At 28.6% G+C, this 23,970-nt stretch overlaps 1 protein-coding gene across 1 annotated transcript; it reads left to right on the forward strand.

The window, feature by feature from the left end:
• The first annotated feature begins 14,880 nt into the window (after positions 1–14,880).
• LOC112287026 (protein BPS1, chloroplastic) lies at positions 14,881–17,320 on the forward strand. Its single transcript, XM_024529620.3, has one exon. The coding sequence runs from the start codon at positions 15,707–15,709 to the stop codon at positions 16,781–16,783; it is 1,077 nt and encodes a 358-aa protein (XP_024385388.1). The 5' UTR covers positions 14,881–15,706; the 3' UTR covers positions 16,784–17,320.
• The last annotated feature ends 6,650 nt before the right edge of the window (positions 17,321–23,970 follow it).

The following is a 23,970-nucleotide window of genomic DNA, read 5'->3' on the forward strand; positions in this document are numbered from 1 at the left end:
TAAATATGTTTGACTTTGAAGTAGTTTTGTGGTAAATTCAAAAATCAAAGAAATAAGATGTTGTTTAGTTTAATTCATTACTAAACACATACTGAAGAAATCAAATCCAAAAATAATGTCGAAAATTGATAACTCTTGAGGTCTTAGTTTTGAACTTATTTATAAATTAAAGTCATTTTGCTTAAACTGATGCACCTCTACTGAGATTTTTTTCAAAACCCTTTGAACAACAACATTATAGTTTTCAAAATTTAACATCAAATACAAGGTTTAAAAAAGGTTCACAAATACATTATTTACATAAAAGAATATATATATATATATATATATATATATATATATCATACTATTAAAGAATTAATGTTTATTGTAATGAATACATTCAAATTCTGTTGTGTTTCATAAGTAGCAATGTTTAAATATTTAAATATAAAAAAATATGTGGATTTAAACTAACATGAAAATATTTTACAATTATTTTACAGAAAATTTAATTAAAGTCATTGATTAAAATTTCGTTTACTAAAATATAAAATAAAATAAAAATTTTACATTCGAAAATTGAGTTATTCATAACTATTTTTAAAAAATCAATAATTTCTTCAGAAAACAATGCAATTAAATTCCATTGAAAAAACAACTAGTTAAATTTTTATAAATCCTCAGACAACTTTAGTCTCGATTGTTATTATTGATTAATTATAACTTTTAATTTATAGTCATAAATTGCAAAATTAACATAATTTAAGATATAAAAAGAATAAAATTATAATTATAATATAAATAATCATACACTATATATATATATATATATATATATATATATATATATATATATATATATATATATATATATATATAATATGTTTTTGAAGCTTAAATCTTACAAAGTTTTTAAAGTTTGATTTAAAATTATAATAATTTTATTATAATTTACATTTAAATTATACCAAACTAAAGATAAAATTAAAATGTCATTAAAATTAAGAAGATATGAAAGTTTTAATTTTTTTAAATCGATAACATATAGTAATATTTATTTTAATTTTTTAATTTTATTCTAAATTTATAAATTCTCAAGCCCCACTAGCATTGCAATATAGAAATTATATAATAATTTAAAACTCTACCTAGGTAATAACATTATAAAAAAACAGGATATTATATATACTAAGATAAAAATTCTTCTTAAATTTTTTATTATTACAAATAGATACTTTATATTTCTATTTGGGCTATTGTAATTTATATCTCTCTCTCTCTCTCTCTCTCTCTCTCAATATATATATATATATATATATATATATATTCACACTACATCTCTAATTGATATTTCTATATCTTATATAACCTCAATGCAACTTAAATCAATTAAAAAGTGTGCTTCTATACTTAGGATGTATTTCATAGCTCAATAATTAATTCTAATAGTGACCTAAAAATAGAATAAATCAAAAAATAAGTTTTTTTTATGTTTTTAGCAACCAAATAAACAAATAATAAAATATTTTTGAATGAATTTTTTTTTGTGGAAAATAATATTTTATTTAAAAAAATAACTTACAACCCATTTTTTTTTATAAAACATTCATTGCTTCCCTCTCAAATACATTCTTTTTTTAAAGCAAAGAAAGGGGGAAAATGCCTAAAAGAAAGAGGCATGTTTTAAGCTAGTTGTCTATAAGGAGGTCATGTAAGATGTAGTGATAAATTAGATATGTGGCATTTACAATTTTATATATATATATATAAAGTTATTTATTAAATCTTATAAATTTTCAGCATTTAAATTACTAATAAGAATATAAAATATTTAATATTTTAAAAAGGCATTTAATACACAAACAATGAAAAAATCAAAAATCAATATATAAATATTTCTAAATAATAAGAATTGTTTTTTTGCTTTTAAGTTTTATTAATTAAAAAAAAATCTATTGAAATAAAAAAAAAAAAAAAAAAAAAAAAACAAAGAGAAGTGTTAACATGGTTTAAATTGGCTTCAGTTTAAATTTTGCATGTACTCCTTTTTAAAAAAAATAATCTGCAGATTTAAAACCACAAGGCTTGTGAGATATATATATATATATATATATATATATATAAGTTGTTAGACACTGACATTGTAGCTTATTAGGTCCAAAAAACTTCTTTACATAGCTTTTAGAACCATATGGAAAATCTTAAGGCACTTTTTGATCCAACATGCATCAAGTAGGTTTCTATAGTATTTTAAAAAGAAAATACTATAATTTTATCTTTTCTTTAAAAATAATTCTTATAAATTTAGTAATATAAAACTACACAAGATCATTATTAAGATTTATTTTACAAATTTTTAATGTCATATGATTATTTTTATTAATAATGAATCATTTTACTTATATACATTTTATTGATAAAAATATTGAAATTTGTTTAGAATTTGTGTATAAATATTGAGTAATTCCTACATGTATTATTTAATTATTAATTCAATATATGTACAAAATAATACATTTTATTTAATTATTTTCAAAATATTAAAATAATGTGTATTTAATTAATTTTACTATGTTGATTTATTAAATTACTATAATTTTTTGTAAAACTTATTAAAATTTTAATGACTAAGAGTATTATTTTACATATAGTAATCATAACTAGCACAAAATAATATTTAATAGACAAAATAAAAGCATTAATGCTTTTAAAGCCTTACACCAATAAAAGTTTATTAAAGAATATGTGATAATAAGAAAAACCATCAAAGAAAATTTTAGCAATATTTTATTTATAAAAAATAAATCATAAATTAATTTATTTTAATAAAAATTAATCATAAAAATCTTAAATTAAAAGATATCTAATATAAGACTTTGTATATTTAGAATAGATAACAAATCAATAAAGTTTAGAGGACAAATTCCTAAGAATATTTATTTAAAACTTCATATTGATAAATTTGAGATTGATTTGATATGTGTTGATAAAAATTTCCTATAAAAAGTTGTAATTTATTTAAAGTATAATCACATTTTTAAAAATTAGACAATAATGCTATCTATTAAGTAATATACATGAATCTTAAAATATATAGAATTTATTTAAAGTTATAGTAAGTTATATTATTAATTATATTTATAAAAAAAATCAAAATCAAAATTTTAGAAAACTTTAGTCTCTCTCTCTGTCTCTCTCTCTCTCTGTCTCTCTCTCTCTCTCTCTCTCTCTCTCTATATATATATATATATATATATATATGTGTGTGTGTGTATAAATAATTTAGAGGATTATTAAAGCTACAACTCTAATTGGTATTTTTACACTCTACATGACATCTTTGTAGATATTCATCTAATAATATGTCTCTATTTATGGCATATGTTTTCTTCTTTCTTTGCTTTGAAAAAGATTAGTGGTTGACAGAAAGAGACAATGAATATTTTATAAAAAAAATATGTTGTAAGTTGGTATTCTAGAAATCAAACTATATTCTTCAAAACTTATATCATTCAAAATTATGTTCATTTCTTTATTTGATTGATAAATACACAAAAACTTATAAAATAGTTCATTCTATTTTTGGATCAATAATGGAGTTAAATATTGAGTTGTCAAATATGTCTTAAGCATAAAAGCTTGCTTTTTAATCAATTGTGTCGAGGTCACATGGAATATAGCAATACCAATTAGGGATGTAGTATTTATAATCTTTTAAATTTACTATAACAGCAATAAAAAATATTATTTTAGTTATAAAAAAAAAAAAAAAAAAAAAAAAAAGATTCTACTTCTATAACATATAAAAAAAATTACTTGCATTTATAAAATAAAAATTTAGAAATAAATTTTTAATATAAATTATTGAATTTAAAAAGTTGAAAATTAATCTAACACCTACCACTAAAAATTAAATATTTTACATATTTTGAATATAAAGATATGTGGTAAAACTGTTATTCATGCTTAGTTTTGTATTAATACATACCACATGATTTAGCGAGTGCTAAAATGACTGAAAACAATAGATATGTCTTGAATTTTGATATTTAAATATATTATTTTTAATTTTTAATTTAGTTTTATTATTTGATATTGAAAAAAATAATAAATATATAATAATTTAATTCAAATTTTCAAAATGTTTTTTCCCTATTTTAATATATAGATTTGAATACTTTATTAAAACAAATCCTAAAATAAATAGAAATTATTTTTTAAACTAAGTCAATTTTATTATTTTATTAATTTTTTAGAAAAATATTGTATTTTTTGTACTTAAGATATATAGAGAGAGAATTACTTTTTACTTTATAAATAGATGACTTAAATAAGACAATAAAAATACTTTTATAATCTTTTAATCAGTTTCATTATTACCTTCATAATAATATTTGGTTGATTATATTCATACTAAGATAACATAAAATCCTTTAATAAGTATAAATCCTTCAATAATGGATTATTTTATAAATTATTGTAGAAATTTATTCATACCTAATAACAAATTAAGTTTTGATCTTCTCAAAATATTGAATACCAATAATTTTATATTTAAGTAGTATTGACCAAATTTAGCTCATAATTTAAATTAAACTAAAATATACCAAATTTCTACATGTCAACTTATTTTTTATCTTAAAATTAAAAAATAAAATTTAGTATATTATTTTATTTTTTAGAATTTAATTTTAATTTAATATTTTATACTTAATTATCAAATCTATTTTCATACAAAGAATTAAATACTAGTAATAACAATAATATTCATAATAATATAGTAAATTCTACTAATAAGAAGGTTAATACTTATGTTTTAGATAACCTAAATGTACTGTATAATATTATCTAAGAAATTATTATAACACAAAAGTTTCATATACATTTAAAATAACTATCTAATGCAGTGATTAGTTTTGCTAATACAAAAGTTATTGTAGAATAAATTAGATGGCTTATGAAAAATATGTTATTTAGTTTTAGTATTTTGCAATAAATAATATGATTATGCTAGTAATATAAAAAAATTATATATATAAATAATAACTAAAAGTAGAAACTATTGTTAAAAGTGTTAATAAACAAATTAGAAAATATTACTTTTTAATTAAAATCTTGAAAATTTTAAAGATTCATAAATTGAAATTTTTTAATACTTAATAAAAAATTTAATATATTTACAGTTTTTTTTAAGTAGTACCATTTTCTATATAATTTATTTTGAAATAAAAATATTTCAAAATGATGGTAAAACTATGATTTTGAAGGTTTTAAGAGTTTCATGTCATGAATGTTTTTATCTTATTTAGAACTAACTAATTAATTTTAATATTAGTAGAGTCACTTGATTTATATCAACCATAATATTATTAATAATAAAATAAAAAAATATTATTTTTTAAAAGTTTACACTTATTTCACCAAAGTTTCTAATATAAGATAAGTTTTGAATTTTAAAAATAATTTTAATGAAAAATTTAATTTTTTATAAGTAACTTAATAAATAATCTACCTATTTTTATTTTTAGTTATAGCTTACATTAATCAAAACAATCTCAATATTTTACAAAAGTATGTATCTTTAGTTGTTGTTGAGTTTATTAAAGAGTTTTTTTAGTTTCAATTTGAATTGAACATTTACTAATGCCAAAGTAAAATTCTAATAAATTTTAGATGTTATATCTAAATGTTCTTAAGTTGCATTAAAAAGAATACATTATAACTGATAATAATTTTTTTTGAAAATAAATTTCAATTAATTTTATTTATAATTGCAACTGATTCAGATATTTACACATCTTATTTCAATGTGACATGTAATTTTTTCTTTTCTTGTCTTTTGAATCATAAAATTAAAAATTAAATTAAATAAAACTAATATTTTATAATAATTAAAATATATATTTCAATAGATAAATTTTCTTAATTCAAAATTTAAATAAATTCTTCAGAAGATAAACATAGTTAAATGCATTTGAAACACTCTATTACTTCTTTAGAATGGAACATTTTGAGAACATTAAAAATTTAAAGTTTTCTTTATGTAGACTTGTCCAACCACTTTGATTATTGAAATAAATATATTATATTCTTTATTGATATTTATTATAAATCTTACAACTTATAATTATAATTTTATTATACTTATCAATATTTATAGTGATTTTTTCTACCAAACTGGCCCATTGTATGTAATATACAAAGACTATTATAAAATACAATAAATAACTAAGTATTTTATTAACAATTTGTAACTTTCTATATATATGTATAAAAAATAATTTTTGAAGCATACTATGTTATGGTACTGCATTATGGTAAATATGTTATGTTAAAATGAAAGTAATTTAATTTTTATGAGTAGTTAATACATTTTTTAAGCATATTATGTTATGGTAATAACTAACAAAAAAATGAGGTGAAAAAAAAGTCTTAAATTTGATTTTAGTTAAATATGAATTTAAACATCTAGTATGTTGACTCAAACATGACATTAATAAATATATGAAAGAGTCATAGAAGAACATTGTGATTGGATCTTAAAATAAAGCCAAGTTCTTTATTATAACATCTATCTAAATCAAATATTAGCCATTAATAATATCAGTACTACACAAAAATTAACAAACCAAAAATAAATAAACTAATAAACAATACAAAATATTAAAATTTTAATATTTATTCTCATGATTTTTTCCATCTACTTGTAATGCTTTTGTAAATTTTGGTTTAGCAAGACAAAATAATGTAAACCAATTAATTTATTTTGGATATTTTTAATTTTTAAAAAATAGATAAAAAATTAAGATTACTAAAAAAGTTGTGTTATTTTGTTATTGTGTTATTATTTATTCTATTGTGTTAAAGATTGAAGAAGAGAAATTGAAACTAAGATATAAAATAATATTATAATAAGGATTTTAAAAATATTTCTTGTAATCTTAGATGCAATATAACTTTTTAGTTGAAAGAATATTATTTGTAGTAGCTAAAGTATAAAAAAATATGTCTACATAAACTAATTTAGATGGTTGTAAAAAAAATATAAATATTTAAATATTATCAACTCAATGGTATATTTGGATATCAGATTTAGTACTATAAATAAAAGAAGTGATAGAAAAGTATTAAGAAAGTAATTAAATGAAGATCATGAAGAAAATAGTGGTATCTAAGTTGCAAGAATACCAAAAAAGAAGCATGAAGGCAAAGAAGTGCATGTTGAATCTAAGAAGATAAAAGATACATATAATAGAAGTAAGATTAATCAAATAAAAATACAAGGGAAATAATCAATGTATGTATTGGAATGAAGAAAGTTAAAGAAAATTCATAGATGGAAATAATAGTAATAGTGTAAATAAATTAAAAAAAAAAAAACAAAGACATTTGAGAAAAATTAAGTATTAAAGAGACAAATTAAATAATGTAAGAAAGTTAGATAATCAAACAAAATAACATTATTTTAATATTGGAAAGAAACCAAACCAATAGAATAAAACAAAAAACTATGAAAGATAAAAACAAAAACATACAAAAATAAATTCAATATAATAATAATAACACTAATATCAAAGAATTTGACAAAATTAAATAATTTTAAAAAGTGTATGTAGAACCAAGACCAAATCAAATAGTGAGGAAAAATAGACAATAATGTAATATTGTTGTGCAAAAGAAATATCTACAATAGTAATAGTATTGTAGTGGTACAAAAGAGCAAAGACTATGTCAAATATTAAAATGATGAGAAACAAATAGAAGTAAAAATCAGATTCAAATATGACAAGCAAAAAGAGGGTAAAATAATGCAAGACTACCACTATCTAATAGGATTTAATTAAAGCAATAAGTACAAGTATACAAAGCCAAAAAAATTAAAACTAAAGGACAATTAAGAAAAAAAAAAAAAAAAAAAAAAAAAAAAGTAAATTCAAAGAACAGATAGAGAAAAAATGTGGAATAATAAACAAGAAAAATATTTAATATGCTAATTAACTTTAAGATTTAGAACTAATACTATGACATAACAAGGGTGAGGGTAATTAATCCAAAGCAACCAGTAATGCAAAACAAAAGGATAACAATGACCAAATTCAACTTGTAATTAACTTGAAGCTCATTCAAGAAAAGATAAAAACCAATATATGTAAAAAATATCAAAGAAAAATAATAAAAGATAAAAAATAATTAAAATTAAATTAAATATATTTTTAAATAATTGAAAAAACATATAAATATAAAAATAAAATTTAGTGTTGCAAGGCATGACAAATAGTAACTGTAATTTAAATCTAGAAAGAAGATTAAAAACAGAAAGACATAAGAAGAAAAAATCAGTATGCAATTGAAAAGTAAAATTAATGAAAAAGAGCTTTAAAAGTGCAAAAATTTAAATTATAAAAAGACAGGGAATTTCGATGTGTTTTATTTCATGAATTTATGAGTGTGACTCTTGGAGTTATTTAATTAAATTAACACTTATTCAACACACAAAAAAAAAAAAATCAAAAACTAAGGATACAACAAATTCACTTGTTTTATAAAAGCATTTTCTTGTACATAGGAGCCTTATATCGGCAAAAACATTCTCTCTTTTACATTAACGTTATCGTGGGAGTCTCAGCACCTCAAATATCCCGTTTCACACCGAACCAGCTTTCCCAATCGTCATTCCCGACGCAGCAGGAACTTTCTAGGAGCCAGGCTGGACCCAGCAGACGTCACATGACGCCATCATCACGTTGACGTCGTCAGCAAGCAACTCTTTGCTCTCCACGCGTCGGAACCTTCACCAGTGCCTTCCTCGTATTCCGTGTCACGTACAATACGGAGACGCATTCGTATATGCGAAAGGGCATCTTTCTCCAGTACACGGCTTTGTGCTCCGTTGAACGTGCCCAGGGGGAATGAGTGAGGGAGTGGCTGCCCACACCCTTGAGTGCCACACCGCGATACGGGAATCGGTGACCGTGTACCCTCTTTCAAGTGGTGGCTTCTGCGTACCCATGCGGGGTTTGGTTACACCCTACCCTACACCAGGAGCCTCATACACGATGAACGAGAAAGGGACCCCAAGCCCGCCCAGCTCCAAATTAGGTCATAACATCGTGGGGAAAATGCAAAATGAATTTAACCACCGTGTGCTTCTGAGGTGTCATGAACAAAGCCAAAAAAGTGCCTGGGCTTATGTATTTTGTGACTTAGAATGAGTTGAACCTTGCCTTTTTCTCAAGTCTCGAATTCTCAACTTGAATTTTTACATTGTTGTGATTCACTTTTTAAAAGACTTTTTGAGTTGGTTAGGAGTGTGGATGGGTAAAGTAATTGCTCTCAACATAATGTACCAATACATTCAAACCTGATCAGGATTATTTCAAATTAAAAACTGATACAATTCATGATGCATAATTCAAGTATAGACCATAAAAACAGCGAGACATTCAATCTCGCTGCGACAATCCTTACCTTCTTCAAAGATCTCATCGTTTACTGTGAAACGTTCGTTTTATTTTTATTTTTTTAATGTGTCATTCATCCTGCTAAACACTTCAGGACAAATAAACCAATTCTGGATATGAGGACGGAATTTTAGTTCCAGGAACTGTTTTTGATTCCATTTCATTCGTAGGGTTATATTTAAATTAAATATGATGAAAGACTTCCCTGCACCAACTGCTGTGAAGTGGGGTTTCCTATTATTACGTGAACTAGACTCTGGGTCTGATCCCCACCAACAAAGGGTGTTGCATTGCAGCCCCTGTTTTAGGGCAGGATGATTATGCCCCTTGACCCAGTTGCCTTTCATTGTTACATCTGGAAAACAGTTGTCGGTACTTCAGGTTTCCGACACATGCAATAAACGGTCCTTCAATGGAGGACCCGAGTGTAATTGAACCATTCAATTTGGGCATTGGATTGTGCAAAGATGTTTCATAAATGGGTACACAGAGGATGGTAGGCCTACTCAATTGGGGTTCTCTTTCTGTTACTTCTCTTTTTTTGAATAATATGTGTCATTCGTTATTTATTTATTTATTTATTTATGTTTATTTCTGTTTTTTGTTTTTTTAAAATCAGTACTTAAAGCCTTCGTAACACCCTCTTTTTACACACTATATTTTATTGTAATTGAGGATCCAATGGCAAGTAAAACAATACAGTTGCAATAACCGGTAGCTCGCCATGTTAGTTAAAAAAGAAAAGAAAAGTGCTAGAAAATTAACTTGGTTTTTCTGCAAGAAGTTGTATTTTGTGGTTTATTATTATTATTATTATTATTATTGGTAGGACTTTTTAAACATCTTTATTTTATTCATTTTATTCCGTTGACATTCTTTAATCTAGTAGTAGAGAGCAATGATAAGTGCAGAGCAATAAATAAATTTGGAGTCTACAATCAGGTCATCATTAGACTTGAATGCAAAATAATTTTAATAAAATAATCATGTGCAAGATAACTTGTAAAAGGATCTGGGTTCTTATTCGAATTCATTCATTTGGTATGCCTCACTACAACAAGGTTTTACTCTTTCTTCCATGTGTTTAAACAAAATCAGAGCTTTGAAAAAATAATTTATATATATATATATATATATATATATATATGAAGAAAAAATTGTTCAAAAGTTTCATTTGAATATTGTAATCAACTATGTCACAAGGTTTTAATGTATGCACTTTAAAGAAATTAAAACAACATAAATAAAGTGTACTTATTTTTAAATTCTTATGAACACAATTGGTTATGCGGTAAATGAAAATTTAAAAGTGTGACATTTCATTTACACTTTAGAGTTATTGAATTTATGCTGTAGGGATAGGGATGTTTCTATTTCTTATTTTTTATTGTAGCTTTGTGTTCTTCTTGTAGAACTCTATCCAAGACATTGATTTCATGCAATATATTTTTTGACTTTTGTTTAAATCTGTGTCATTTAAGAAACCTTATGTAATCTCCATTATTAGCAAATTATTTTTCACAAGTTTGCATCATTAATTTTTATATTATTTTATTTTATTTTTATTGAGGAACAATAATATTCATAAAACTTACTAGTAGTTTAGTCTATGATGAATGTAAATATCATTTATTAAGGACTAATGATGAAATCCAAGAAGGCTTTATGCACCTCTAATTTTATTTGTTTATTGTCATGTGCTTTTAGTAAAACTTTTCAAACTATTAACTTCTATATTCAGATTTTAACTAACAACTATCGACTACAAAGACATGGCAAAAATTTGTAAGTATCTAAAAAATAATAGCTTTTATTAAACATAGATTTTACATTAAAACATAAAAAACTAAACCTTCTAAGTTATGTTTTTCTAAAACTTATTAAATTATATTATTTCGTGATTTACAATATAAATGTATAAAACATGAAAGTATTATCAAATACAAACTTAAATTCTTGATTGGTTTATGAGGTTTTTATTATTATTATTATTATTATTATATTTTTTTCTTTATAATTTTACTTAAATAATTATTTAACCAACCACAAAGAAAATTTAGAAATACCACTAAAATCAAGTTTGATTATTAATAACATCATTACTATTTATCCATGATTTTTATTTATTGTTTTGTTTTTTTTTATCATTGTGTATTTTATTTTTGAAAATATGTTACTGTACTTTAAACACAATTCTTAAAAATACTATATTGGTATTTGATTTCAACTAGATTGATTTTATAAGACGATGAGTTTATGAAGGAATAAAATTACAACGTTATTTCATAAACAAGGTCTTTTTAAATTTCAATTCAAAGGCCTTAATCTAAATCTTTTTTGATAAATTGTAAAAATAGAATGTAATTCTGTGTCAAATTTGATCACCAAACGGAACCAAAAATAGAAAAAACAGATGAAAGAATAGATGTTCAACAAACGCTGCAAGTAAGGCAAGCTCAGTTGCATGAAAGAAATAGAAAACCCAACTTCTTTTATAAAAAGATATCATTTACGTGTCTAAATAATATATATATATATATATATATATATATAATCTTCATTTGATTATTTACTTGCAAAGCTTTACCAATTTGGCCACTAATGAATCATCAATTTTAAGTGACAATAAAGTACAAAAAAGACACATAGATAAAATTCTGTAATACTAAGAGATTGGAGCAGATGCAGTTTATTTATTTATATTATAAATTAAAATCTAACTCATTCTCCACCTTTGACTCTCCTTCACAATTGAATTTTTATGCATCAAAGTTTGAACCAATATTCAGATGTTTTTTAATGCCAAAATAAAAGGGAATAAAAATCCAGTACAATCATGCAAAATAACCTTCATTCAATAAAAACCTTTATAGAAAGAAGAGTGATCTTGAGTGGTACTATGATTTCTTTGCAAACCTTGCCCCATCTCAACTTGATAAAATAATAATAAAAATAATTATTATATAAAAAGGAATGCTAAATTGACCCATGTTTTTACTAAATCAACCTACGTATTCTAACCATCATGAAAAAATATAATGATCTCTATATTCATTTCCACACTATTACATATGCAGCCAATAATAACCAATCACATTCATCATCATTTCCATATTCTCCATCAAGTATGGGTCAATTTAGTAAAAGCATGGGTCTATTCAGTAAATGCATGGGTCTGTTTAACATTCCACTAAAAAAATCTCAAACACAAACACACAGAACCCCTCACTCACTAGCTAACAATAAAGGCCAGTGAAGAGCCCCCACGCCAGGATCTAGGCGGAGGAATGTGAATGCCACCCATCTCCAGCAACAAATTCCAAACATAATTTTTGATCAACAACAACAATTACACCGTAACATCCCCCCTCCCCTCTCGGTTCAGCCATCCTTACCGCAGTCCCAGTCGGTGAGTTGGCGGCACCTGTCATGCCGCCTTCAGGAAGCAGACTGAATGAATGACTGAAGCAGACTGGCTGGCTGAAGCAGGGGCATGGGATTTCCCCACGCCATCCGCGCGGGTCCCACTTCGTAACTCCCTGATGGAATGGCGAATGCATCGAGAAATCGGCACGGCTGTCGGAAAGTGGTTTTTGGACACCATGATTCGAATGGCGTGTGGAAATGGCGGATTCGACGTTCATCGTTGTCCAGCTCACCCAGCGGCTGCTTGGTGTTGGCAGCTTCTGCCACTCCCCCTCCTGCCCCCCACCCCTCCCAGTCGGTAAGTTTATCGATTCATATGAATCCCTGAGACCGGGAATCGATGGAATTGCGCATGTTTTCACGTTAACTTGGGAGCAGCTGTGCAGTTGGGACCGCCGCTGAACAGCTCTCCTCCCCGAATTAGCTTGTCAGGAGACACTGACGGCCATCCCCACTTGTCTGGAAACTTTATCATCGTCATTCGCAACGCCACCACTACCACTTCACCTCATAATTTGACCTCCCGCTGACTCAGTCCTATTCTTGTACATGAAAATATATACATATCTACTCAGTGGCGGATGGAAGCTTTTAAACGTGCGTTGTAGACCTTAGAGGCTTTAAAAAGCGAGTGGACGTAGTGGGAGTGGGAGTACCGTGAACAGTGGAAACCCACCACAAATGGAAAACAAGAAGCTGCCAGAAATTACATAACGGAAGCATCCGTTTCAAGCGAATGTGTGTTCTTGTGGCTTCTCCTCGTGGAACTTTACTGCTAGTGGGAGAAGAATGGGTGGTGGGTCTGCTCCGATCCAGGCGATGCTGTAGGTGGACCTGAGAACTACCAGAAATGGGTCAGTGGCAGAATTGCCACAATTAGGTGGGCGGGGGTGGCAGCGTCGTCGTTCACATTCGTGCCTCTTATGCTGACCGACTCACACTATCGTCGTCAGAATCGGAAGCATTGCGACCTTCATTCCCGCAGTGGGGAAGAATGTTTTCATTCACGACCTTCACATTTATTCATGTACATACACACACTCACAGACTTCTTACATCATTGTGTGCTGAATGACAGTTGGTTTTTAATGTTCAAGATGTAGAAATAAATAAATTCTGCTATGAATTACATATATATATATATATATATAAGAAGAAGAAAAAAAAAGAATAAAGATGGGGGCATTCAATTGGCGTTTACAAGTGCCAATAACTTGCATGCACCATATGTAAAGCCTATACTTAAGATATACCGTGCCATGAATATATATATAATGGTTTTTAATGTTCAAGATGTAGAAATAAATAAATTCTGCTATGAATTACATATATATATATATATATATATATATATGTGCGTGTGTGTGTTTTGGGAACAACTTTGTTTTTATATGGTTTTAAGGAAATGATTTACTGAAACATCAACCAAATCTCTGTACAATGGAAATCTACAACTGAATGACTCAATGATTTAGCAAAACTTCAGATGTACATTTGATAAAAGTTATGAAAGATATAAAAGAACCCCTCGTCCACATGAGTGAATTAATTAATGTTAATATTAATAACAGTAGTATGACCATTCTCAAAATTGGCTTTCGAGTTTGCCAAGCGTTACCCTCGTTCAAACACCAAGCTCTGTCCTTCAGGAACCCAACTGTTAGAAATAAAGGAAGCTCTAGGGTTGCTCACACGGATACAAATCCAATGAAGACAAAAGTAGGCAAAGATAGAGTCCAAAAGCTTGAGCTCTGCCAAAATGGCCATTGCGTGGAGGTGACTATAGCCGGGGCAGGGGACAATGGAATCATGAAATAAAGCTATTCACCCACAATTAAGAATGATATACACTCATGATAAAATAAAAAAAATAAAAAAATAAAAAAAAACTGGTAACGAGTGGACTCGCTTAAGGTGTAACCGACAATTCAACGTGAACTGGGGAGGGAGAGACGAGACCTGGATCAGGACATGGTCCGAGATCTGGACAAAGGGCTCTATAGATGAAGAAGGCAGGGCATGCCCCCCTTGTCCACACTACTCGTCGTCATTCTCTTTGTTGCTTGCGCTCTCTACAAGGATGATGCTGCTGTAGCTGAAGAAGAAGAAGAAGACCGCATCATAAGTCCTTTCTCGTCTCATCGTTGCCGTTGTTGTATTTTTCTTACTCTCGCCCTTGTGCTGGTCTTCTCTCTCGTCTGGTTTATTTGCTTCCATACGAGTAGTCAAGAGTTTCCTTCTCTTGTTCAAGTTTTCTCCAACTTTGCAAGCAGAAGTGCAGTGAGAGAGGAAGGTTGTCGGAGTTCGTCGGAGCAGGTTAGAGAGGCGGCGTCAAGAAGACTCTTCCGCCGATCTTTCGTGTGTGCTTCAGGCCCTCTTACCTCCTGCCTGTAGAATCGGAAGGTTTGGTTGGGGTAGCGTTCTGTTTTGTGCTCTAATTGAGTGAAGTTGGCGGCGGGTTTGGGTTTGAGCGTGAAGAAAGTGGAGTTGCACCTTCGATCTTGCTTTCTCATTTTTATTAACGTCGTTGGCGGATACAAGGGAGGGGAATTGTTCGCATTGAACCGGTGGTTGCGAGTCATTCGCAGAGCAGGAGCTTTAGTTGCAGTGTTCAGGAAATTTTCGTCTCCGACAGTTTCCTTGTTGATTTGTTGTATGTCAATGCTTCCAGTTCTCTGTTGCTTCTATTTGATTCATGTGGTGTGCAAAACTCTGAGACATTCGCTCTCTACGTCCGTTGCCACTTAGAGAATTTCCTCAAGAAGGTTACCTATTTGTTTGGTGGCCACCGGCCCAGAACATTAAGTAGAGTACAGGTTTCATACTGCTACTTCAAGATGATGCAACAAGGATCCTCGTCTTCGTTCTGGTCACTTGGTGCCGTTATCCCCCACTTTTCTCTGAATCGTTCTGGCAGCGGGTCACCTAAACGGCATCCCGTGCTCCAAGAATTCGAAACTAAATTAGTCGAGAAGTTCGACGCCTTGAAAGAAGCTGGAGAAGAACTTGGCTTCCTCAGCATTGATTGGCTTTTACAGGCGTTATCGGTCGTTCTTAGCACGCATTCGAGCGTTGAGGCCCTCATTCCAAACCTGACATTTCCCCTTTCTAACCGTGACGACAAATGGGTGGACGAGTACCTGGATGATAGCGCGAAGCTCCTGGACGTGTGCAACGTTTTGAAGGAGGGAATTTCAGAGCTTGAGCAGTACCAGATGCTTGTGCAAGTTGCCATTCGAAATCTACAGGTGAAGGAATGTGGCAAGGATGCCAATTTTTATCGTGCTAGGAACGCTCTCCACGATTGCTTGGCTGCGATCAAAATGAAAGACACAGAATACAAGCAAGGCCATGCGAGGTCGAAGCTTGAGAGTTGCAGTTCTATGTTGCGTACAATGGGCGAGAAACTTGTGAATCCTAAAGTTATGGAGGCTGTGAAAGGGAACGGGTTTTTAAATGCCATTTATGGTGCCAAGGTTACGACCATTTTCTTGTGCGGTTTAGTTGTCATTGCACTTGCTTGCAAGCCTAAGCGACCTCTAGTGAATCTTCATGTGTCCAACCAATGCTTATGGGCTTCCTCCCTTCTCAGCCTCCAGCAGCGAGTGAAGGAGGAGACAGATAAGCGCAAGAATAAGGGCTCAATTGCTCTTTTGCGTGAACTTGACAATGTAGACGTCCTTGTGAGAAGGCTGTATGAGGTTGTGGACAAGAAAGTGAACGAGAGGAGTCTTTTCACCAACACCCAAGACTCCGAGCAGCTCAGCTTTTTAGTGGAGGAGCTAGCGTGTACGTCTCAGAATCTCGGCAGAGGTTTGGCCCCACTTGAGGAATGCGTCAACGAGCTCTTCAGACTGCTCATAGCCAGTCGAATTGCGCTTCTTGACCTCTTGAGTAGCGCGAAGGAAAAATAGAAACGTAAAGCTCGTGGTGGTGCCATAGATGTGATGCAAGTGTTTAGCGGTGGTGATCCTGATGCAAGGACTACGAACAACCCGTGGCTTTTCGTTCCATGGCTTCGAACGAGTCTTCACGCGACAACTCCAATTGCGGTTTTCATGCGCAAAGAGGCTATGAATATATCATCGGGTCTGTCCCGCAACAGTCGTATCGAGTTGGTCCGGCTAATCTTCCGAAGTTGCGTCAGCCCATTTCTTCTTATTCAGAGAAGTTTACACAGTAAGGGTGGCTTCGGCCAGCCCTTGAATGCTCTCGTTTACGAGGTTTCGTATACTGTGTTGATCCTTGGCTTCTTTGTAGATTTGCATATACGCAGGCAGCAAGAAAGATGTTAGATCTCATGTACTTATAGCAGAGGGCAGATCTGAATTACTCATACAAGCAGTTTTGTAAGGGTAGGTAACTGAGGAATTCATGTAAAATATGTGACAGATTGGCTGTTATGGTAGTCATATCTGTGACAATATTAATCAACATAGACCATTGATTCACCGTTGAGTTTCTTCTAAAACCATTTAACATCGAACGTGGATTGTTGATTTTTATGTGTAATTCGTGTTCTTAGTATGTAAGTGATTTGAAATGAGTGCTATCTGCCCAATGTTGACTGGAAGATGATTTTTCATGCCTTCGTAGTGTAGGCTTTCGTCAGGGTTTTTTCGAAGAAGTCCTTACGAATTGGAATTTATATGGAATTTCGGTTTGTTAAAAGATGAGCACTTGTGGATTGACGCCTCTTAGTCAATCGCAAGTTCTTCTGAAGGCGTTTACTGAAAATTATTCCAAATTCTTCAGAGTTCGACAATTCCCAAGCTAGTGGAGATGCTGTAATCACGACACACTTCTAGCTTGCTGAAGAAGCAACCGTCTGTCTGTCAGTCTGCATCCAGCCATTAATGCCTCTGCTGATAGCAGAGAAATGAAGGGTCTAGGGCTCGTGAAATTGCATCTCAATCCTCATGCACCCACTTTCAGCTTCCGTTCTTGGCATCTTAATTCTCTTTGTGCCATCTTTTCTGCATTGAGCTTGGGAGGCAGGAACTCCCATTTTTAGATACTTGGGCTCCATTTCCAGCAAAGTCGGGTTAATTTTTTTAAATCCTTATAGGATTCCATTCGTGTGTGTCTATGGGTGTACAAAAATGGAAAAGGTCAGAGCAACCAAGTAAGAGGTCAAATTTAACCTATGGATTTGGATCTAAGGACAATGTAGCCACATCTCACAAACAGGCATCATAAGTTTGAACCAGCCTCTTCAGCAAGATGCCCAACTGACTGCTATCATCACCTGCTTACGTTGGAGACTGTAAGTGGAACTGAAACACATTTTTTCACAACTGGTTCTTATAGATTTTGACAAAAATCACCAGTAATCTTTTCCTTGGTTTGCATTTGTTTATTTACTAAGGCTCTGATAGACTACACATGAAGATACTACAAAGTACTTCTGCCCATTCAAGTAGTCCTTTGCTGATGGAACAACAAACACAAATGTGACTAATTGTTTAGTTGCTAGATTAAAAATAAAATCACATATTGTTCAAACCTTTTGCTATTGTCAAAAACAACCTGTACTGTAACAACTACATGGGGACTCATGGGGACCACAAGGGCACCCAAAGAAGAATAGTAGGTGGTAACCTTTTTGGGAAGTCAATGCATGTTGGCACACACATTGAAAGCAGAACATAGGTCTAAAATTTTCATGCCAAAAAAAAGAAAAACAGAAACATACACACAAACCAACAAACAAACAGAGGAAGGTAGAACACATGACCAAAAACATTCCTCACACTCAGAGAGTCAGGCAGCACATGTGTTTCAATTTTCACCTTGCTTGGGTGGTGAGAGGGCACTGCAAAGGGGAAGAGACTAGGTAAGTAGAGTGCATGCCCCCCTCTAGAAGACAGCAAGCAAGCAGGCTGTGTCCAGCTATACAAGGGCCAGCCTGTATGGGAACAACAACAATCACAACTACCACACCACACCCAAGTCATGGGAACATACCGTTCCCCTGCACACGCACTGGCTGACTGGCTGGATGGCTGAACAGGGAGGGAGGGAGGGAGGGAATCAGAGTGCCAGCGTGTCACCCAATATCGGGGGGTCAGTGCCACATCAGCATCAGTGTATGTGTGTTTGTTTGTTTGTTTGTTGGGGTTCTTCTCCCTTGACATAATAATAATAATATCTCTTTCTCTGTTCGTGTCCCTGTGCATGACGATGGCCCCCTGCCAAGGGAGAATAAGAATCCTGATGAGTCGGCCCGAACATTCATGGCTAGCTATCCTGGTGACGGTGGTGGGGGTACCCTTCCTTGTTCCACGATTACTCCTCCGTACCAACTACAGACGCAATCATGTGTGTAATTACACGCTGAGAAAGTCCTCCTCGATGTGTATGAATGGATGTATGGTAGATGGATGATAACACGGTAACAGGACCCTGGTGGGTGGAAGGGGTCGGGCACAGGGGGAAGGGAAGGGAAGGGAAGGTGGGGTTGGGTGGTGGTTGCCTCATCTTCCTCATACTCCTCCTCCTCACACTCTTCATACTCTTCTTCATATCCTTCCTTTTGCATTGTGAGTGGCACTCTCTCTTTTGTGAGAGTGAGAGAGTGCAAGTGGGTGCAAGTGTGAATGGTGGTGGTGGTGGTGGCTGAGGGAGGGGCCAGCCATGGATGCATCCATCTCCACTCTATCAATCTATTAATGGGGCCCAAAATGGGTTGTGGGCAGGCAGGCAGGCAGGCATGTGTCCTTTGCTTCGCAATGGAACAAAAGGACCCCCCACACCCACCATGTGCTGGTGGTCTTCCCCATGCATCCCCACCCCTTCTTGTATATACTTTGAAAACATTTTTAGGAATGGAATTGATGTGGGATTCTACCTCATGTATCTTTCTATAATCACTTCCTGAACCTAGAAAACATTTTATATTATATTATATTTTTCATTTTATTTTTATTTTGAATCAATTGATTTTAACTTTACTTAATTCAATGATATAAATTAACTAATTATTTTATTGTGGAACATATGGCTCAAAGAATTTTTTGTTTTATTTAAGAAATATTTTAATTTGTTTTTAAAATATTTTGGATTATATTAATTTTCTATAGTTTTTGAGGATAAGCATGTTAAAAAGTGATAAAACATAATTTTAATGTTTAAATATGCTCACAAAAATTATATGATATGAAGTCTTGTCATGCCTATTGTATTTTGTTGATATAAATTGTTCTAAAATAATGTAAATAGTTGAAAAAAGTACATGCACTTTATGCTTATAAGATCAAAATTAAAATTATGGAGAACTTTGGCTAATTATTTTAAGCACAAAATAGAGAATGCCAAACATTACCTACTAAAACTTTTATCATTCAAAATATAATATCCTTTATGAAATAGATTATAAATAATATTCATTAAAATTCTCTCAATTTTTTGATATGGAAGATGGATTTGAAGCAAAGAAGTAGAATATATATATATATATATATATATATATATATAATAAAAATTTCCTACTAATTATTGTCATCTTTTTTGTTAGAAAAAATGCATTAGTTATCAAAGATTGTTAACCATAAAAACAACAACAAAATTTAGATATCTAGATTCTAGTTGGAGTCATTTTATTAATTTTTTTATTTACTATTGAAAGTTATTAGTTTTTAAGGAATTAATTATTTAAAATTTATATTTCTATTTACGTTTTATATATAATAGTTATTTTATAAACTTTATAAATACATAATAGTATAATGATAAGTTAAGTATAAATAAAAAAATAAATAAATAAATAAATATTTCTATACAAATAATAGAATATGTTTAATAGGTAATAAAAAAATAATGTTTTTAGCTTTATTTATACATAAATTATGTACTATTTTTATAAATGTCTTTTTAAAAAAATTATATGTTTGTATTTGCTTATGTGTGCTAATGTTTTGACAAAATTTAATTTATTATAAAAACTAAGACAATAGCATTACACCTAAAATACACAAATGATGCTATTATTCTTGATATAAATCTATTTTAATTTTTAATTTTATTTTCAAATAAATTATTTTTAGCTACTTATCAATAGATGATCCAAGTAAATTATTGATTTCTTTTTAAAACTTTTATTGTCACCACTATTTAATTATTGGAATATATAGAATTCTATAACTAATATTAAAATTCAGCTTTAATTATGCTGAACATAAAATTGACAATTGATTTTTTATATCAAGCTTTTAAGACATTACAAAAAACTCCAACCATTATTATTATTTTTATTTAATAATATTTAATTTTCTTTAAATTTATTTTCTATTTATTATCTTTCAAATTAATTTTTATGTCTGTTTAATTTACAAAAAATTGAAATGAATTGAATTAAAATTTATAGGATTTGGTTTTTAATTTTTATATTAATTAAAATCTATAAATATATTTTAAATAAAAAATAATATCTACAATATTTTTTTAAATTTTTGATGATATAAATATCTAATTCTATTTTATGAGATTTATCAAAGCACATATAAAATTAGTATGTAAATTGATGAGAATCAAATGTTTAAAAAAATATCTTGGATTTAAATTAATTTCTGAAATTGATAGCATACCTTGGGATGTTGTTTTTAATGATAATTAACTAGAATTTTTAATTCAAAGTTTTTCCTCAATTTTAAAGATATATATATATATATATATATATATATATAATTTTAAAAATATTATTGAGTTATCTTAATAAACTATTATTGTCATAGTTTTGTATGTAACATATTTAGAAGAATCAAAAAATATTACCAAAAAAATAGTTAAGTTTAAGTATGTATAATTTGATTTTTATAATAATATTAATATGATTAATTAAGATACTGTCAAGAACACAAACTTGAAGAAGATATATAAACTTGTAGAATTTGTGTCAAAAGAAAAGTGACAAAATAGAAGAAAATATGTATATTCAAGGAAGAACTGGAATGGCTATTGCCAAAGACTAGAAAACAAAAGACTCTTGAAATTAGACTAAAAGCAAGAAAGGAGTTGACAATAGTGAGGAAGGTCTCACTCTTGCCTCTATATATACTACGTAACTAAGAACTATGTGGCGACAAGCTATAGGACTTCTAATACGTGTCCAACTTGTAAAGCACATGTCTAATTTGCAAGGCAAGTTTCTTAGGTGTGTGCCATATGTCCAGCTTATACTACAAGTGGTCAACATGTCGACATGTGGCCTCTTTGTTGGCCAAGTTTTAGCTAGTAATTGAAATTTCATGAATTAGTAAAAAAATCCTATTTTAAATATTCTTCTTATATAAATATTATTTTAGAAAATTTTATCTATCTTAAATAATTAATATTTTTTCTATAAAAGATACTACATTACTTCTATCATGGATTTATTATATTACAAGATAGTAGAAGTTAATATTAAGATATTTTATAAAATATGTTTGGTTTACTTTATTTATTTATTTTTCTAATATTTTAGAAAATAATAGTTTTTTTTTTTTTTTTAATTTTTTTATTGTTTTAACAAAAAAATGACATATTCTTTATAGAACATATTTAGTTCGTATAAAACATAAAAAATCTTAAATTTTAGTATAATTATTTTTAAAATTAGTAAAAATATTAAAATTATAGTATACATTATGTTCTATCTTATCTTCATTTTTTTTCCATATGGTGCATGCATAATTAGAATTTTATAAATATTTCATAATTAAAATATGTTTTAATTTGTTTTATAGATTGAAATGTCTTTTATAAATCTATAATTTGTCTTATAATTTTAAAAACATGTCATTATTGTCAAACTTATTCTTGATTATTTTGTTAGTATTTTTTTAATAATATAAAATTATAAATAATAAGATAAGTTTATACAAGTTTTTTTTTATTATTTTTAAATAAATAAATGAATAAATAAATTAAATTATATTTTCTATGAAAGTAGATAATCATTTTTTTTTTTTTCTTTTTTTTTTTTTTTTTTTTTTTTTGTATTACAAGTCTAGAAATTATTTTCTTGTATTTGATGAAAATCTAAATGCTAAATTCTTTTAGTTTTGATATTTTTAATTTTTTGATAATAGAATTATTATTATTATTATTATTATTATTATTATTATTATTATTATTATTATTAAATTAAATGAATAAAGACAAATTGATTTGTATGTTTAATACAACTTTGGTGCAACTCAAAAAATTTATATATTTTAAATAAAATATTTATTACTATAACTATAAGTTTTTAAACAAACTCTCTTAGTAGAAAAAATAATAAAAAACAAAGACAAGAAGACAATGTTTATTATAATCATTTTTTAAGAATAAATTTCTATTTTATTTTAGTAAATAGAATTAAATGGAAACAAGATAGGTAAATAACATCTTTCTCAACAATTATGATTTTTGTTTTTTTATTTTTTATATGTAGATTATATTTATAGATTTTTTAAAAATTTGCTATATGGCTATTTTTTATTTAAGTTTTATGCCTTTTCAAAGTTACTATAGAAGTATCTTAAAACTTAAAAGATTTATTTACGAGTCTTATTATCATTAAAAAGATTCTGCTTAGCTATTTTTATAAGCTAGTAAAAATAGAAGCAAGATTAAAGCTATATTTGATCATTCTTGTATTTTGGGTTTTTTTCTAGTCTTTTTAAATTTTTGTACTTAAAATAATTAATTTATTATCATTTTAATTTATAAATAAATCTATTCTTGATTGCTTTATTTATTTATTTTTCTTTTGATTGTTTGTTTTTTTGCTTGTTGAAGTTTTGTATGAATATGATTAATTTTCAAATTTTTTAAAATATTTTTATCTTTAATTATTTTTAAAAGCCTTCAATCTTACAAAGCATCAATAGTGTAGTTTACTTTTTTAACTATCTTATTAAAAATTCACCAATATTATATTTTTTTATAAAATTTTAGAAGAAGTTTTTCATGTTTTTAGATTTATTTTTTAGATTTTCTTGTGCTTAAATAAACCAATTTGTGGCTTTTAATCCTATAAATTTATTACCATTATATTACCAAGAATAGATATAAAAAATGTAATTTATTATAATTAATGAATTCTATAAGGCTTATTAAGTTGATTATTTGAATT

Source organism: Physcomitrium patens, chromosome 9, assembly GCF_059467195.1.
Source record: "Physcomitrium patens ecotype Gransden chromosome 9, ASM5946719v1, whole genome shotgun sequence".
Taxonomy (NCBI): Eukaryota; Viridiplantae; Streptophyta; class Bryopsida; order Funariales; family Funariaceae; genus Physcomitrium; species Physcomitrium patens.